This window comes from Electrona antarctica (assembly GCF_951216825.1).
Source record: "Electrona antarctica genome assembly, chromosome: 15".
In the NCBI taxonomy this organism is placed as follows: domain Eukaryota; kingdom Metazoa; phylum Chordata; class Actinopteri; order Myctophiformes; family Myctophidae; genus Electrona; species Electrona antarctica.
The window spans coordinates 35,630,726-35,650,653 of NC_136796.1; the positions used below are offsets into that span (position 1 = coordinate 35,630,726).

Below are 19,928 nucleotides of genomic sequence, written 5' to 3' on the forward strand. Positions count from 1 at the left end.
ACATGACGTAGCTCATGAATTATTCATAGTTTGTCTACAAAAAAAGTAGACACAAAAGTGATACATACATTAATTTCATTTTATTTATTTATTTTCGTTATCAAGTCGAAAATGTAGCAATATTGTATTGACAAGCCGCTTACTTTGACAAAAGATACTGACAAGGAGGACTGAAATAGCCTATAATCGTGCCTGTGTGTGTGTGTGTGTGTGTGGCCAATGAGTTTATATTGATCAGAAACCCTCCAATCATGTTCGGATGTTCCATTTCCGCAAGTGCGATGAACCGGTGACTGGAAGCCCTCTATGACTGGAGGCGCAATGTTTGAAATATGCCGTTTCTAGTTAACTTAAAATCCGTGGAAACACCTCATGATGAAGATGTTACCTTTATGAATCTGATACCGTCCGGCATCCGACACTGCAGGACAGCCTGCATTGTTTAAGGAGGGTTCACATGTCTGTCATTGAAGAATGAGTCTTGGTAAGTGGTCAGCTGCTCTCTCACCACCACAGATGAACTGTATGAGTTATCCTGTCGTATGTCCATATTATATATGAATATGACACAAAACCACATATAGCCTAATAGCCTATTATGCCACAGCCAAATAAGCAACAGGACCGTGTTTGGCTGCCACTTGAACGTAGAACGCAGTTTTATTTCAGCAGCTTAATGTTTTTGTTTGTGTTTGATTGGTTGTTTTTGTTTATTTGTATTGACGTCACGTCACCAAGCATTTAACTAGGCCTGCTATCACTCCCATTTGCACCGATATGCTTGGCCGCCTGGCTTCGAAGACATCTATGGCGTAAACGAGCATTAAGCTCCCACTTAGAAACAAAATTGTAGCCTCACCACAAAAATCAATAAAATGTGACTCGAGACGTTTTTCATTTTTGAAATTGATTGACAAAGCCCCTTTTACGATACTGTGCACACTGAAGGTTTTATGTTTGCATTGTTTGTAAACGTTGGATACAAAATAACTATTTAAATGTGAATGGAAAGTAAAACATTTTCTATCAGCGCATTTTGTTCAGGGCTCCACACTTCCACAGTCAGTCCACAGGGTCTTTGAAAAGTGGGTAAGCCAAGGTCGTTGCATGGAAACGGAATACTTTATGTTAATGAGCACATTTAAAAATATAAACAAGATTGAACATTTTTTAACATCATTAACAGTTTTTTTGAACCATTCCGTATTTCCACAATGCTCAGCAGCACCCAAATATGTCAGTAATGTGGGGAAAAAGGCATGCCATGACCCTATACTGTATATATTCTAATGATGTGTCCTTATATGACAGATGAGATGACCAATTCCCCAAACACCTTGCTCTTATGAATGTGTCTTTGACTCTTTGGGAAAGCCTTGCATCATGCAATTTTGACACTTTCCATCCACCTTTAAAATAAACCAGAAAGTAACTTTATGCTAAATACATGTGTTCAGACAGTCAATCACTACATTTGGCATGAAGAAAATAATTCCAACCGTGAATAGAAATGTAATTAATTTGTGCATATATATTTAGCAATTGTTTTGTACTAAAAAAATATTTACATGATCAAGAATTTGAACCGGCTTAGACTTTTTTCATAATTTAAAAAAAATCTGCATCCTTCAATCGTCAATCAAGCATCAATCCGTATAAAAGACCTCAACAATTCACCCCAAATCATTATGGTTTATATTTTCTCTCCCCGCGATTCTCCACATATTGAATGGCGTTGGGACCCCGAGGTTGACAGTTTGAATATCTGGGAAATGTCACACATGCTGACAGCAGTCAGGAGGGTTGACACATCCAGGAATATGAACGAATCAGTGGTGGAAACTCCAATGTTTTAGTAAAAGCATCAATACTGCAAAATGGAAATACTCTTAAGTAAAAGTCTGGAAACCAACATGTAGCCTACTTGAGTGAAAGTATAAAAGTATTGGCACCAAAATGTACTTAAAGTAACAAAAGTATTAAAAAATGCTCATTATGCAGATTGTGCCATTTCAAATGTATAAAACATATTTTGAAAAAAATAACCGAATATATAGGGCTGAGGTTTAATGTATACGTTTTGTAATAATAATAATCCAAATACAAAGTAAACTAAAGTGGAGTAAAAGTACAATATTAGGATCCGAGATAGGACAAGTATTGGAAATTGGAAATACTCAAGTAAAGTAGGATACAAATAGGCTACCTCAAAATTAAGTATCGGCACTGCACTGCACATTAGTTTCCACCACTGGAACTACACATGATACACAAAAGATCATGATACATTACAGTCACAGAACGAGCTGCATTTTTTGTGCACTGACAAATGACCTATACTGATCTCTTTGAAATATCCTGACTGTGGTCCTTGACCAAGGAAGGCACTCAACCCCGTGCTCTGGCAGCATACATGATGCTATATGGTTAATATTTGTCAAGTATATTTGAGCAATTTCAGTTCAAATGTGCAAAGCAACAAATGCCATTAAATTAAGTCAGATTCCAAATTACACGCAGTGTTCACTACTGTCTGTCCTTTCTGTCCACATTAGAGGTTAAACACAAGTTATGTCTAAACGGGGCCAAAGATTATTTCTGTTCACCTTAACCAGTTAACAACTCAAGTGTGTCTGCATGTAGCCCCTTTTGAATGAAAGCGATTCAGGTTGGATTCGAGGAGGAATAATGTATCCACTTGCAAACGTGGCGCACCGCACTTGATTTAAACGACCAAACTAAAGAGGATTGAAGAGGAGGCTTCATATAGCATCAAGTCAACGCAATTCTCCCTTCCTTTTTGTGGCTCTTGTATGTCACATAACCACGTAGCCTACCAGCCGGGCCATTTTCTCAGGCCGGGCTGCGCGCATAGCTGTCTCCCGTGCACCGTAAATAATGTTGATAAAGACGCCACTGAAAACGACTTTCACGCGTCCCCCCGATTGATTTAACGTGACCTCCGTTTCCAAATGATATTGGAAGCCTATTTAAACAGATGAAGGCTTAAATTGTCTTGCTTGTATGCGCATTAATCTCCCATTCATCATCATTACGCCGTGATTGGTCCGTCCACGCCTTCGCCAGCTCTGCGTTACGACAAGTGCCTGTAAATTAGATTGTAATACAATTTAAACAGCGGTAGCAGCAGCCACGGATCCAATTGGCGCGCGCGCGCGCGCGCGCGCACACACACACACACACACACACACACACACACACACACACACACACACACACACACACACACACACACTGCACACCGGTGGACAGCTGCACTGCACCGCCCCTATCAAAACGCTTTGTGTGACTGGGGGGAGCTGGGGAGCCCTGAGCCAATTCTCACTAATAGGATCTTATAAGGCTGCGGTAATTGCTGTTATGGGCGCAATCTATGAAGCCATCATATATCGTGTGGCTCGGTCATACACAGTCTTCCAGCGATTAAATGGCGTGTTGATGTTGGATTAGGCAATTGAGGATTCGTGCTGTATAGCAAGAAAGGAAAGAGAGCCGAGGATCCATATGCGTCGCGGGGTAATTTGCCCCACTTTTATGCATCATTCTGGCACTGTGCGACGAGAATTTAGAAGAATATCATATGGTGTTGCTGAGGCTGCTATAATCAAACTCAACACCAACACCCTGGCCTGTTAAGGATAACGCATAATGGGAATGCCCAATGAAAACAACAACTTTGGTTCGCCTGCATGCACGCACGCTTAACATTCAAGGCCCGATTCGTTCATCTTTATTTTATGTTATCGTTTGATTATGCACACAGACCAAAAACCAGTTTCCTGCTTGTCCCCCGTATCCATATCAGACTAAAGACATTGCCTGATAGCTTACATAAATCTGCCTCGTATAGTTTTCACCCCGACCCGCGTGGCTTAAACGGTGTATTATTCCAAACATATGCATTTTAATCAGCTCGGTCACACTTACAAGAACTCCAGTTAATAAGGCCATCAATCAAACGAGTGTGGGGCGGAAGGAGGGTGTGTGTGTGTGTGTGTGTGTGTGTGTGTGGGGGGGGGGGGGGGTCTCTGAGGAGCGGTGTGTGCATTGGGGGCCTGTCTGATTAGGATGAACCTTTTTACCTATAGTCGCTACAAGCAGCACCCGCGAGGAAGCTATGTGAGCATCTCCACCGACGCTGACTCAAAAGGACGTTTTGTTCTGTCACCTCTCTCCGTTGCATATTTGGTAATAAATAAGAATATATATAGGCTAAACTATACACAGAGCGGTGCTGTTGTCATTAAATGAGACAACTCTGCTTCTCTCATGTATTTATTCGTCACTGTACTGGAAAATGCACATAATTCGATTCATAAAAGGATGCTGCCTTACATTACATGCTGTCGAAATATGCTCGTTTAATGCAAGGCAGTGTTATAGGTGGTTTGGGTTGCTTAAATGCCTGTATACAATATATACACCTATACCTTTCACTTTATATTTGTTTAAATCACTGAAATAACATCTTTGGATATCCATTCTCAGAAAATGTAGGCTATTAAACATGCTTTTAAATTGCCTATTTTTGCTCTCTGTAGCGTATATCAAGCATGCACCTTATACCCAGCCAGCCTATTAAAGCCAGAAAGCTCTAATTTGCGCATGCATGGCGCGTGCGTGCCAGTCAAACGCGGCCAATTAAGATCTCGCTGATTGTTGGTGGGGCTGCTGTATCATTGATCTTTTCACGGTTTCAGTATCTTCAGACAACTAATTCTGTCGTGTCTATTAAGTAGTGGGAGAGAAAATATGATTGGCGTTAAGGACCACTAGGTTTCATGGTCAACCTCGTGCTCCCAAAAATAGCTGTGTTCTGTGATAGGCCTACTGAATCTACATGCATTCTGTGGTGCAGGTGCTTGATGAAGGTGTATGAAGGCAAATGACATGAAGCAAACGAGATGCATATTTTCAGGTTTATTGTCACTTTCGTTGTTTTGACATCAATGTCAATTCTGTGATATAAATTGGTATATTTTAGGCATAGTCTTGCTTTTCCCCCCATATCATATAATCATAAAGGTTCTTTTTTTAAATGAAAAGACTCCATGGATGATTTGACAGTGTTATTTATTGCAAATAGACGTCGAGAACAATCCAGCAAAGAAAAACCTAATGATAAAACAATCAGCGCATAAATATCAGTCACTTGTGAATCCGCTCTCTCCACGAGATATGCCAATAGAGCAGTGCAAAGCGAAATAGAAAAAATAAAAAAATGAATAATATGACATGAACACTGCATGGGAAACTGACTTTAATTTGACTTATAAAATTAGAACTCATGAGCACACACACAGTGACACACACAAGTGAACTAAGAATAAGTGTATAGGAGGTCTGCATGGGTGGAAGAGAGGGGTTTATAACTGGCAAGCTTGCCAAAGCTTTGCGTGATTGTCCAGTGTCTTGTCTGTCTGCATGTCTGCCTGCCCCCCCCTCTCTTTCTCTCTCTCTCTCTCTCTCTCTCTCTCTCTCTCTCTCTCTCTCTCTCTCTCTCTCTCTCTCTCTCTCTGAGGCTCTCTCTGAGGCTCTCTCTCAATCCCGCTCTCTCCATCCTCTTCTGAGGCCCGTCGCCTCATCTTCTTTCTCTCTTCTCCCGTCAAGCCGTGCAAGCTAATCCGTTCCCCTGGCGCCTTGTTACCGTTTGGCAGAAACGATCCCTTCCCGGCCAGGCGCGGAAAAGGCCCGGCATTATCATTAATTCAACACTCAAAATTCATCCGTACGTACATATACATCATTTACTAATTTTTCACCAGCATCTGCACATTTCGGCCCGAGGAGGCCCGTCAGGGCCCGGTGGAGAGGGGAGGCTATAATGAGGCGCAGCAGTCTGTTAACAAATCCCCTTGTTAAAAAAAAGAGAGAGATGGAAGGCATCATTCTCATACAATACATGTAGGTCAATTTGGACGCAGAGAAGACTACAAATAATGATAAAACGTTAACGCCATCCATCACAGAGATTTAAACGTTCTTCTGTATATCTTCTCACTCCACCCATGTCGCACTCCCTGCATGGCTGCACCATATTAATCTTCTATATATGAATCAAATCTGGTTTCATCTCATGGTCATCATATTTCAGGCCTTTACCATCTCGTTCTGCGCTGGCATTATGGGGATTTATTTTTCAGTGGACTGTACTGTAGCCTAGTGAGATCCATTGTGCGTCAAAGCTGAAGATGTGGATAATGATCTTGCCCCAAGTTAATCATCTCCTTGGGTGCATAACAACAACGTGTGCCAAGAAGTGACTTTCATACTGTTCCTTCTGACATTACTAGCTCTTCACAGGAGCAAGATGTCTCTCATGCTGCATGATGGAGTCCCGATAATGTTTTTTATTTTATTTTTCTTCATTTGCTTAAACGCTTATATGTCAAAAAGCTTATGGTATGCCACTCGTATAGTGTATATGTTCATCCCAGCTATACAGTCTAATAGCCTATGTGACTATCTTCTTCGTTTTATCTGGTCAGAGGCACCTCTTCTCTCTGGTCTAATGTCACCGGCGAGGACTTGCTGAGCACCGACGGGGTGAACGTTAGAAAAGCCTCAGTCCTGCTGGTGGGGGAGCAACCGAAGTCCGAGGCGCCGGGCGGCCTCGTCGAAATGCCATTCGACTGGGCGGAGTGACAGGCGAGACAGGAGCAGGGGCTCCCCCCGGGGCCGAGGCCGTGGTGGGCCGCCGGGCCCGGGGTGTACAGCGACGGGTGTCTGAAGGCGCAGAGCAGCTCCGGCCTCTGGTAGGGATGAGACAGCATCCGAAAGCTGTCCAGGGACCTCTGCAGCGGGTTGGAGAAGGGCGCGGCGCTCGGCACCGTGGCCGCCCCATGCATGCCCAGGTGGGAGTAGTAGGGCAGGGGCAGGTGCGTCGGGAAGGGGTAGGGCAGGTTCCCCGTGGCGGCGGCGTGGCTCATCATGTAGGTGTAGAAGGCGGGGTCGGCCGGGTGAGGCCACGTCATGGCCAGACGCTGGCGCTTGTCCTTCATCCTGCGGTTCTGGAACCACACCTGTAAACGGAGACACGCCGGGTCAAATATTAAACCACCACAAGCTCTCTCTCTCTCTCTCTCTCTCTCTCTCTCTCTCTCTCTCTCTCTCTCTCTCTCTCTCTCTCTCTGAAACCGCACAACAACAAAAGGAGGAACTTTGAGAGACATTGTGAAATTTACAGCATCTGAAATGAAATGCGAATTTAGAAAATATATAGGCCTATAAATTGTTTTTCATTTGGTCATGGAAAATCGAAATAGGAAATTATGAGGAATATTATTTCCACAAGCTGTAGAGAGCTTTAAATGTTTAGAAATAGGAATGTAGCTATATGAATTTAGGACAAGGCCTCTGGCTGCAATTTACCCTCAAAATCATCTAGCTATAGCGTCGTCGATGCTATATCTGTATATCACATTCCCCCTGTTATAGTTCAAAGATCCAGTGATCTTACTTTGATGGTGGTCTCAGGCAGGTTAAGGGCCGCGGCCAGTTCACATCTCCGCGGTCTTGAGACATAATTCTCCCGATAAAATTCCTTCTCCAGCCGCCCGATCTGCTCCCGCGTGAATGCCGTCCGGTACCGTCGCATCTGGTCCGCCGCATAGGACAGAGAGCCCGGAGGGCCCGGCACAGACTTGTCTGCATTGTTCTCGCTCGGATGGCTTGGGGAATCACTTCTTAGACCTGGAATAGGACAAATGAATTAATGAATTATTATAATGAATACAGTATTAGCTATAGACATTAAAGCACACCGAGGACATCCCAAGACAGCACAAAATGAAGCTATATACAATACACACGCTGGCTTTGTTGTGTTAACATGGTCACGCGTTTATGCATTTTATTTGTAACATAACCCATTGAAAATGGGCTATATTGTTTTGCTTTAAAATAAAATGCCATGGCACCTTCCATTACATGACTTTAATCAAATTGAGTAGCATAATTTAACGTTAAATAGTTAAGTGTCAAATTAGTAATAATATAGTAGTAATATCTTATTATATATTTATTATTATTGTAATAAGAATTGTTCTCGTGGGGGAAAAAATAAATCTGAAGTGAGCACATAGCCTATTGCTGGAATTTCCTTATAGGCTAGATTCCTTTAATGTTATGAAATTGACAATGTGAATGTGATACAAATGTTTATTTAGCTTAATATGAATTAGTCTTGATTGAGGCTATGTCTTTTTAATGACATGTTTTTAAAGAATGGTATTTTATGATCAATAGGCCTATATCAGTCCTTTTGCTCCTCGAGTACTGCCAACTCAACCCACCAAAGAATTCCTCTGGCGGTTGCCCTTTCCCTTCCTTTTTTCACTGTGGTTCTTATAAAAAAAATCCCACATTCTTCCTTGAGGAGTAAATATAAATAAAGGGTGATTTGTGTGAGGGGTCTCTAAGGAAGTGGCGCCGAGGTGACTCGTTTTAAAGCTGGCTGGGTAATAACGTGTGGGTGTCACCGCAGCATGGATCCAGCCACACTTGACATAACAGCTGTGCAGAGCGAATACAATTCCAAGTAGCATTTTTTGCTTTGTTGCAATGAGACAAAAATGCATTTAATCAGACATTCCGCATTGGATTCCGATGTTGTACAACGAAATTAATATAGGCTATAATATAGAAATTCGACCCTCATCAAACCGATGCAGACAGTCCTGTAGCCTATTTATAATTGGCTCAGTGCATATAGCCAGCTGCAATGTTGCATTCAATCAAGCCTATAAGCACAGTCGATATGACTTCATGCAACACGAGCAAACAAGAAAAGCATGGGAGTTCAAGTATTTTGCCTATACCTTTAGCTGTCGGGTAATCCATGCTTTCTGGGGTGCAGCTGACATCGATTTCCTCGTAGAAATCAGACTCCGTATCTGAACTGCTGCCGTCTTTATGGGGGTGATGATGACCAGACCGGTGTCTCTCGGTGGGGGCGCTGGACACGCCAACCGGCCTCATATCGGGATACATGCCCCTACGTGCACTTTCGTCCGCCTCCTCCGCTCTTCTGTCCCGGGAGTAAGGCGCCGCAGAGCCGGGACTCACACAGTTCCTCTGCACCGCCTTCCCCTGCTGCGGTTCCCGCACGGGGCTTCCGATCGCCTCGGATAAATTGGCGCCGTTCTTGCCATGGTGAAGCTGACCTGCCTCCGCGAGCATCAGCATCTCCTTTCTGCTTTCCATCACCGACGGAACGAGCGCGCGATGAGAACGGCACGAGCGAACGCGAGCACTCCTTCTAAACCTCGAGTGTAACGGCGGGCAGAGCGCGAGCCGCGACTGTGGGCAAGGCGACGATTTAGTGACGGGGGCTCGTGTCGAAGGGAAAAGGGGAGAGGCGCGCGACACAAGAGGGGATGCAGTCCGTTCTGACCCTGAGTGGCGAGCGCTCCAGAGTGCGGCACGAGCTCTGGGAGGGATCACCATTTGCCCTGTCTCTCTCTCTCTTCTCGAGCTGTCATTCTTAATAGTGTAGTCGTCATGATGGTACCCCCTGATGACGACACGCATTGATTGGATGTGGATAAACAGAAGGAGCAATCACAGTGGCGAGATGAAGGGTGGGTGGTGGGTGGTTGATATATAGGAAAACAAGGGACATGAGTACATAACGCAGCATGGAGGGGAGGATGGAGCAGAGCAGACCACTGTCTGGTCTATATAGATGTCTTAAATGTGTGCACATTAACAATATTGGTTCATATTGTAATATTGTATAGTAACACGTGGTATAATCTCCCCCACATGTTTCTAATACGCTATATGTTTCGTATAGCATTGTGAAATACATGGCCTGCATGAATAGCAATAGTATATTTCTGAGGCTGGTGTAAGGGCTTTCACATAATTTTCTATAAACGAGGGAGCAAATAAAAAAACAAAAACAAACAAACACATTGACGATATAGCTTGCAGTTGCACATTATTTGGATTGAGGCTGCAGCCATATAAGGCTACTGTGTAGGCTATAGGCATATTGCAGAGTGGAAATGATGGCGATATAAAAGGCACGTTTTATATAACAAAGATTGTATAGCCTTATATTTTGACTTGACATCGATTAGCCTACATGTAGAAAAGAGAGCGTGTAATGCCAGGGCACATTATTGCTTTTTTCGCCACCGTATACGTTGTTGCATGTCCATTTTAGCAGAGGCCCCGTCCTGCTCTGCTCCTCCCATCATTCTCATCCTCCCCTAAAGTGGTGTCAAACAAAGCACTCTAAGGTCAAATCGTGTGGTCAGAGTTAAGATAACAGACCATTTGACATTAGTCTAAGAGCAACACAAGACAACAGGACTTTAACCACTTCCCACTGACTATAGGATATACGTCGTCATATATGACGAATATAAATGCTGATAGCTGAGCTCGTTTTTTAGATGTGGTATATTTTCGCTTATGACATCAAGCATGACCCAAAATAGGGACGGTAAAAAAAATCGAATCTAATCCAATTCTATTGACTATATAATAAATCCCGGTTAGATTAATTGGTGTTAATTTAGAAAATAAAGATTGGAATCGAATCGAAACATGACTTGCGCACGCGCGTCAGGGTTATGTTTCGCAAACACGGGCACGAATCATGACATTATTCCAATTGGCACACCACTGACGCCAGTGTCCTGACATATATGCGCAGTGATAGACGGCTCTTTGCATGCTTTCAGGGTGGGGGCCGTTTTCGAAGATCTCTTTGATGTAGGATGTGCTCTCGTGCAGTAAAAAGCCACTAACCAGCAATAAATGAGAAAGGCTTTTAACCCTGGGTTTGAACTTGATATTAGACTATACTAACGTTACTCATTTTCAGTGCTTAGGGTGCACGTGCACTGCACAATTGTCTGTTAACAGAAGCACAATGTGAATTTTAAGAACACGTGTGTCACTTTGATCTGATCTGTGTAGGCTATATGGGATGGGCATAGGCCTAATTTGGTGCTTTGGATGGATCCCCAAGCCGGCCTGCATGTGTCATTTTAGCTATGTAGCTCATTCAATGTCATACATAGGCCTATGCATATTCAATTAAAAGGAGCTGTATTGGCTTGAGAAAACATAGCAAACAAGAAACCAACTGAAATCAGCTCGCATAGGTTACCAGGGGCCAGAGCTCTACTTGTTTATTATAGCTCCAAAGTGATGATAGCCCTATATGTATATATGCACTTACACAGAAATTGTAGTGCCATGCCATCATCACATACACATGCTTGCAGGTATACATCAGCATCATCAAAGTGGGACATTTGTCGTATTTCCACATTAACTGAGTTTTATTTATGCCTGGCTGCAGGGTATGCTCGCACAGTGAGGATGGCAGTGGTGAGGGTGACGTCACGTGCTTGTGGAAAGAGGAGTGTGACGCAGGGGACTGTCAGCTGCGGAGCCTCAATATTCTCAGCTGTCCTTGTGCGCCCTCGCCTGTTGAAAAGAGGCACGGCGCCCCAGTCACCGCATACCCCCTCCCCCAGCTGAGCAAGCAGAGAAGTGAGTGAAAATTCCTTCGCGCTCTCTCCGGTGTGCATGTGGAAAATCTCTCTCTCTCTCTCTCTCTCTCTCTCTCTCTCTCTCTCTGTGTCTGTCTGTCTGTCTGTCTGTCTGTCTGTCTGTCTGTCTGTCTGTCTGTCTGTCTGTCTGTCTGTCTGTCTGTCTGTCTGTCTGTCTGTCTGTCTGTCTGTCTGTCTGTCTGTCTGTCTGTCTGTCTGTCTGTCTGTCTGTCTGTCTGTCTGTCTGTCTGTCTCAATTCAATTCTGTGTTACATTAACACATTTTTTCTGGCAGAGATAGTTATACATCCATACAGGAGACGTTAGCTTTATTCTTTTGAAAGTTGACAGCAGTATTTCAATGTTTTTGCATTCACTCAAAAACATTTGCGACAAGTAGGAGCAATTTATTCAAATGCAATTGAATTAAGGTTAGTTGCTCATAACATATACTTGTATTTGCTGTAAGCAGTGTAGGGTATAACAATGTATACACACAATGAAGTGTATTCCTTAAGGTGCTTGTATTCCATTTGACATCCTTCTCCTGTCACAGCAGCTCACAAATCTTGCTGCTGTGTTTGCACACTGTCTGTCTGTCTGTCTGTCTGTCTGTCTGTCTGTCTGTCTGTCTGTCTGTCTGTCTGTCTGTCTGTCTGTCTGTCTGTCTGTCTGTCTGTCTGTCTGTCTGTCTGTCTGTCTGTCTGTCTGTCTGTCTGTCTGTCTGTCTCTCTTTGTCCCTCTATACACATACATACATTTTGTTGTATACTGTAGGTAGGCTATATGGAACACAACCTACTGTTCACAAAAAGTTTACCTAACTTTGCTATACTACGGGGAAAACATGCACATGTATATGTTACTATTATTTTTACACTATTATTTTTTTACATTTTTACACTATTTTTTTTTTTTCATCAAAGTTTTTTTATTTATTTTACAATAAAGCATACAAAATACACATGTCTTACACAAAAGAAAGACAAGAAAAACAAACAAAACACAACTAGCAGTCAAAAAAGAAAAACCCCAATGGACAACACCCCTCCACATTCTGTTGCTGACAATAGTGATTATATCTGTAATGTATTACCAATTACAAATTGTTAATGCAACCATCCTTTAATATACAATTAAAAGTAGTCCCATATTTCATGGAACTTCCCTTTGACATTGTTCCTCCTGGCAATTGAGTATTCGAAGGATGCAGTTTCCGTCATAAGTTGGGTCCAGTCTGTGATCTCTGGCGTAGCAGAGCTCTTCCAGTTTCTCAATATCAACCTGGCCGCAGTAATAAGACCTGCAGTCACTAATGCATGTTGTATTTTTACACTATTCTTGTTTGCGGTGCTTTGCTGTCTTGAATGTCATGCTATGCTACTGCATTGTCTGTAAGAAACAAAAATACGATTTACTCTTATGTACCTGTACACAAGATCCTTGACAGAAAGACACACACACACACACACGCACACACGCACGCACACACGCACACACACACACACACACACACACACACACACACACACACACACACACACACACACACACACACACACACACACACACACACACACACACACACACACACACACACACACACACACACACACACACACACACACTATAGCCTGCTGCTGCCTATACCCTCATGGGATGTATATGTGAAGTGATGGACATTTAGGCTATAGTAATATAATATCGGTCTTCTTTCTTTCTTTGGTTCTTTGTTCTGTAGTCAATCTGCCCTCTGTCTCTGCCCTCTGAACAGCCTATACTTTCTGGACTTAAATTCCCTTTTAAAGAGTCAGAAAATGAAAAGTAATGTGTTTTCACATTTTTCTCGTATATGGCAGTGTTTATTACACAATGTACGTGCTTGTGCAAACAATGCCTTTAACGGTATTGAACGTTTATAATGTGCCTCTTCTCAGATATCCAACATCTGGCTTGATTCAACCAACAGTTGCATAAATCAGCCACATTCTTGTCCATAATTTCCATCTGATGACTTAAATGTTGTGCCTAAAGTCACTCCAAATACACTGCATGTTTAGTTTGTGTATACTGAGCCCAAAGAGTATAAAGTTACGGTAGGCTACATTGTATTCCCATTGTGGACCATGGGGGTCTGAGATAAGAGACCATTGCATTGCATGAGGGTTATTATTGCTGGAGACTGAACAACCACAACCGAATGGTTGGCCCAGATGTACTGTATAGAACCAGACGCAACAGACCAGATGTACTGTATAGAACCAGACGAATGGTTGGCCCAGATGTACTGTATAGAACCAGACCAGATGTACTGTATAGCACCAGACCAGATGTACTGTATAGAACCAGACCAGATGTACTGTATAGAACCAGACCAGATGTACTGTATAAAACCAGACCAGATGTACTGTATAGAACCAGACCAGATGTACTGTATAGAACCAGATGTACTGTATAGAACCAGACCAGATGTACTGTATAGAACCAGACCAGATGTACTGTATAGAACCAGATGTACTGTATAGAACCAGACCAGATGTACTGTATAGAACCAGATGTACTGTATAGAACCAGACCAGATGTACTGTATAGAACCAGACCAGATGTACTGTATAGAACCAGATGTACTGTATAGAACCAGACCAGATGTACTGTATAGAACCAGATGTACTGTATAGAACCAGACCAGATGTACTGTATAGAACCAGACCAGATGTACTGTATAGAACCAGATGTACTGTATAGAACCAGACCAGATGTACTGTATAGAACCAGACGTACTGTACCAGATGTACTGTATAGAACCAGACCAGATGTACTGTATAGAACCAGACCAGATGTACTGTATAGAACCAGACCAGATGTACTGTATAGAACCAGACGTACTGTACCAGATGTACTGTATAGAACCAGACCAGATGTACTGTATAGAACCAGACCAGATGTACTGTATAGAACCAGACGTACTGTACCAGATGTACTGTATAGAACCAGACCAGATGTACTGTATAGAACCAGACCAGATGTACTGTATAGAACCAGACCAGATGTACTGTATAGAACCAGACGTACTGTACCAGATGTACTGTATAGAACCAGACGCAACAGCCTAAATGCTGGCAGAATGAAATGGCATCTGGTTGGTTTCTTCATTGGACCTCTTCTGTTATAGTTAAACCCTATCCTAGAATATATACAATTTTTGAATATGCATGGTCATTTGCTAGCCCCCCCCCATATAGGCCATGGATTTTACATTTTTGTGGTAAATGATGGTGTATAGCCTTATTCGTGCCAGCCAAGTCTATGGACTTTAATGTTTGTTTAGGAATAACGTATAGATGACTGGCTGTCATCTCGCTGCCCCTCACTTCACACCTGTGTGATTTTTTTTTTTTTTAACACTAGGGTTAACAAACGCTGATGATTTTTGTTATATGTAGCCAATACAATGTGTGCCTGCATGTGTATAGTCTAATATCACTTCTTATTAAATTAAGTAAAAATGTATTATGGCCATGGAGATCCATGCGTCTAGTATACTTATGCATGCAGCCTTGTGTGAACACACTCTCTATTCGTCATATAAACAAATCAGTCAACAATATGGAACAACAATTTAATGGAAGCTATACTACTACTTACACTCCATATAGCTATAGGCTTTTCAGAGAAACATGATATGACCGAAAAGTATAAGGTTGCTAAGCTATATAAAAATATACAGTTTTATTATTAACCTAACTATATAGTGGTTATTCTCCTAGCTATAGCACATAGCTATAGGAGATTATAACCACTTATCTAATACATTTCGATGTGTCTTTTCCCCCATAAGGCCCTTTTCAAATAATCATATGAGAAAGTATATAATATATACTATATTATAGGCTATGGGGGTGTTTGTGGAAGGCCACCGAAGAACGTCTCAGATTGTGTTGATCACAGCATGTTGACACTATCCAGGGGTTATGCAATGGGTCGTGGACAACACGGGTAGTATCTTGTGATCTGTCCAGAGATAACGCTTACAATGTCTTTTTGCGCAATCCAGAAATGACCTTGTTCGTTTACAGTAGTGTCACTTATATGGTGTGTATTTTAGATAGTGAAGGACACCGGATGGGATTGGAAAGCTTGCTTGCCTTTTCTTCTTAAGGTGATGTTTGCTAAACCAAGTGCATCACTAATGGTGGTTCTGGTTCATAAAATGCACTATACACGCCAGAAGGTTAAAGCTCGGCGCACAGTGCTGTCACAAAGCACTGTCCTGTTCTGTAAGAAAGTATAGGCTACCGAAAAGTGGACTCCAACGTGTTGTGGGCTTCGCTCTGGTGTCTCCATGGCGGAGATCAAAGAAGGGAGCTCCCCCCACGGCAGACATTGCAGAATGCGCCCCTCAGTTTTACTAGCGAGTCCAACTTGAACTTGACCATGGAGTCTGCGCAGTACGCATGTAATCCAATCCCAGGTCCTTGCAGTGGGCTATTGGAATATTTGGTTTGCGGGAGCAAAAATAAAAACCCGACTAAAAGAAAACAATCAGTATTGGCTATAGAACCATGCATGTATTTATTCCAGCATGTGTGCTCTGACTTGGGCTGGAGGAAGAGAAATTAGCCTTCATTATATCCTGCCACTCCCGTCTCCTCGTGCTTCAACTTGGCCTTGAAACGGGATGACACTACCAGAACGTTAAGTCGTTGACCTTGGGACCACGGCATATATGTCTTGAGAATGCAAGGTGACTATGGAAATCTGCCCTGTTTTATCGCCATTTGCAGCACCATTCTGCAATATCCCACACAATCTCGGTATGACGCGAACGGCTTAGAAAAGGCTACTGTGATGCAGGGCTATATTACCCTATTAAAGTGCACACATCACGGGGTATGGCTTACCAGTCACCACTTACCACCAATCCAACAGTATAGCAAAGCAACGCGAGATATATAGGCGAGCGCGCAAGAAAGATCTAACGTCTCCAGTTTGTAGGCCTATTTTCATTTGTCTTATAGCTTCTCATCTCAATTATTTGGAGGTGAGGCTGATATTACGATTTCGTCTTGTTGCAATGCTTTTTCGAGATGGACTGTGCTCTTTCGCTTATTCTGCATTCCGTTATTCTTTAACTTAATCCAATAATTGTCTCTCTTGGTGCACGTGCCACATTGCCTTGGCATTTTGTCTATTCGGCTATCCCCACTCCCACAGGGCAGGGTTTGACTGTCGTATCTCGTGATCCACCATAGGCCAATCACTGTTATTCACGGTCCAGAAGTAAATATTGACATAGGCTACCCTCAATACTAAAACTAGCATAGCCTACTACTTCACCAAATTGTTGGCTTGCTTAAATGAACTTGTGATCATAGGGTCCAATATATTTGTAGCAGGACATAGGCCTATAGGGAAAATGTTTTGAACTATTATCTCAACCCATATGTCGTGCTTTTACATGTACTGTGTGATCTTCATTCACTTTCCTCCAACACCTTTCTCCAACGAGAAAAGACAACGTCTGCGTAAATTGGCGAGCGAGGCCTAAATGCATTACATTTTGAAGCACAAAATCAGGCTACCCTTTCTTATGTAGTTACAGATAAGCCACGGCCTTTTTATATATAGCTTAATTTGGAATACGATCATCAGAATACCCCGTGAGTGTGGTTATTCAAGAATCAAGGTATATATTATTATTATTATTATTATTATTATTATTATTATTATTATTATTATTATTATTATTATTATTATTATTATTATTATTATTAATTAATTGGTCACTCATAAGCATGGAAAAATGCAAAATGAAAAACGATTTAGTTGACTGAGGCTGTGTTAGAATCATTTTTTAAATAAATTAAACTAGGCCTACATGAAAAAACAAGTACCATCAAACCTTGAATTAAACTTTTAACAAGCGAAATCAAATAAATGTTCACTGTATTTCAATCAACGTGTAGGCAAACAAGAAACTGGTGAATCTAAAGAGTTGATAACATGAAAGGGGAACTTTTCTGTGTCGCGTGCGGCGTGCAGAAGCCTATTATTTATTGTAAAAGTATACAAGAAATAAGAGCGTGTGTCGCGGTCTTTGTTTGCCTTTTTTTATTCAGCCCATTTTTAGATTAAGGATATTTTCATTGAACGAATTGAAGACGCTATTGGCCCAAGTGGCCTATAGCCCATGCATGATGTCAACACAATGCATTGAACAATGTTAGGCCTAACCCACCCAAAGTAGTTTATTGGCGATAATATTAACCATATTCGATGCAATCAAAGTGTCGACGCGCTTGGAAAGAAAATCTGATTTCTACGATTGTAGCCCTTGGTGAATCATAATAACAATAGCCTGCAAATTATAGACAATTTGAATGATTGGTGCAATTATGCTATAACGGGGATTTGCGCTCGGATTAAGCCCATAAGTGCATGGGCCTTATAATGAACTGTATAATGGAAAATGTTATATATCCAAATTATTCAAAAAATATAGAAATCCATACGTCCTCCTAATAGGTAGGCTAAAACTGTATGAAATTACAACCACTAGCTTCCACTCACATCCACATGAGTCTTTTTTGCCGCCAATTGATCCAATAGCTTATTAAAAGATGTGGGAATGGGCGGCAGTTGAAATTTCATTGAAATTAACTGTAGACCTATAACGGTTATTCCTTTGTGCCAATAAATGCTTGCACGTGCTGCTTAGCCTTCCATAGTTTAGCACGCCATTAACGCAATATTTAAGAGATATACTTCGGAACAAGACCGACATCTACAAAGAAACTACTGGTCATATAAGGCACACATCAAGTTCACCTTGTGATTGTAAATGTCCGCCTAGCTCTCGGGGCCTACAAGTGGCTTCCAATGCTGCATGCATGTGCATCGGGTGAAAAAATGAATTGAGTTTGAGCTTTGTGCAGTTCTTATGCCGCCCTTTATACATTTGAGCTAGAGAACATGGAAATGTTAACTTTGACCGCCCTGACCGCAGAAACATATTGGCTGTTATGGCTTTGGCAACTTGTTTGACAGCCATCTACTTTATCTCCCTAAAACAGCACGTCGGCGAGGGGATTGAAATTTATATGCATGTCTGCAGTTCGTAAGATCTTATTGCAGCACATTATACATCACAACTAACGCTATTAAGTATAGACTACAAAGTTATTGCAAAGCATAACTTTATACAGCTTCCCTCGAGTTTCTGAATGCCCCTTTTGGCATTTTATGTGTTGTGTCGTTATGTTCAAGCTGGGGGGGTGAAATTGTTCCTGAAAGCGTTCGCCACGTAATTTGAACGTCCGTCGGTGCTGGGGTAAATGACTACAGAAGCGGGCGGAATGTCTGGCCATTGTTTTGACGCTCAGCGGTGGTCTGTGGTGGTCTGCTGCATGGTCTTGTCGCCTCAGCCGTCGTATACAGTGTCTGGCCTGACCACTGGCCTCAACACACCGCATGCATGACGGCTCTCTTGTGTTGTGATGGCAAGATGTGCACTTATGGGGGGAGAAAAACGTGTTTTGGACAGTGAAAATTATGTGTCTGTCCTGTGACAAAACCACGGATTAAGAACAATAGAGCACGAGGCCCGTTGATGCATCCGTCTAAAACATGAATCATAATATTATAATTCTGATCCAGGAATTGAGCCTACCATCAGACTCGGAATCATATAAGAATCTTCAGGTTATTCTTTTCAGCGAATCCTAATTTTAAAATAAGGAACTACAAGCACCGTCTTCAGGCTAAATGCAATCAAACGTCATAGGCTACATATAGCGCATTTGATATAATATGAAGACGGCAAAATGATGTATGTATTTTAAAATATAAAAGGATAATCATCATCCAAGCTAATTTTATATCACTTATGGACTCTAATTAAATAAAAAACAACTTGCTATAGGCCTATATGCAGTGGTAAAATGGCCACAACAGGTATGGTCTTCAATCAGTGTTTCCATTGTGTATATAGGCTATTGATGAAGATGAAATGTTTTGAAAGTTGCGGCTTATATGCAATCGTAGCACTACACTAACTTAATATGCCTATTGACTTTTTGCTTATAGATTTTAGATGTTAATCAGTTGTTTGGGGGATTATACAATGGCGTGAAGTATGCATAATTGATATGCATAATTGATTTATGGCTGCGTTTTATCATTTAGTCATGCATTCACCACCAGTTCCCAGCAGACAAAAATATATAGAACACCCTGTTCTGGCATTTTCACGAATATTCCTGCAACTGTGTTTTGATATTGGCTACTCTCAATCGTATTTTGTATACACATGTAAGAATGTAGACTCCCCCCTTTAATGCTGTCTCTGTAGCATCAAATGCTAAAAATGAGCTAAAGCCCAGGCTAGCTATAGCA

General features: G+C 42.0%; 2 protein-coding genes across 3 annotated transcripts in view; one reads left to right on the forward strand and one right to left on the reverse strand.

Annotated features, from left to right (window-relative positions):
- Nucleotides 1-282: 282 nt before the first annotated feature.
- LOC306938217 (homeobox protein Hox-A10-like) overlaps nucleotides 283-19,928 on the forward strand; it is a 71,890-nt gene continuing 52,244 nt past the window's right edge. For both annotated transcript variants that reach the window (XM_079522282.1, XM_079522281.1), the window contains exons 1-2: nucleotides 283-484; nucleotides 11,342-11,535. The gene's annotated coding sequence lies outside the window, so the exon portion shown is untranslated. The remainder of the gene's footprint in view (nucleotides 485-11,341; nucleotides 11,536-19,928) is intronic.
- evx1 (even-skipped homeobox 1) lies at nucleotides 6,498-9,225 on the reverse strand (the record flags this gene model as incomplete). Its single annotated transcript, XM_079522592.1, has 3 exons — nucleotides 6,498-7,043; nucleotides 7,481-7,713; nucleotides 8,841-9,225. 3 exons carry the CDS (start codon nucleotides 9,223-9,225, stop codon nucleotides 6,498-6,500), a joined length of 1,164 nt encoding a protein of 387 aa, XP_079378718.1.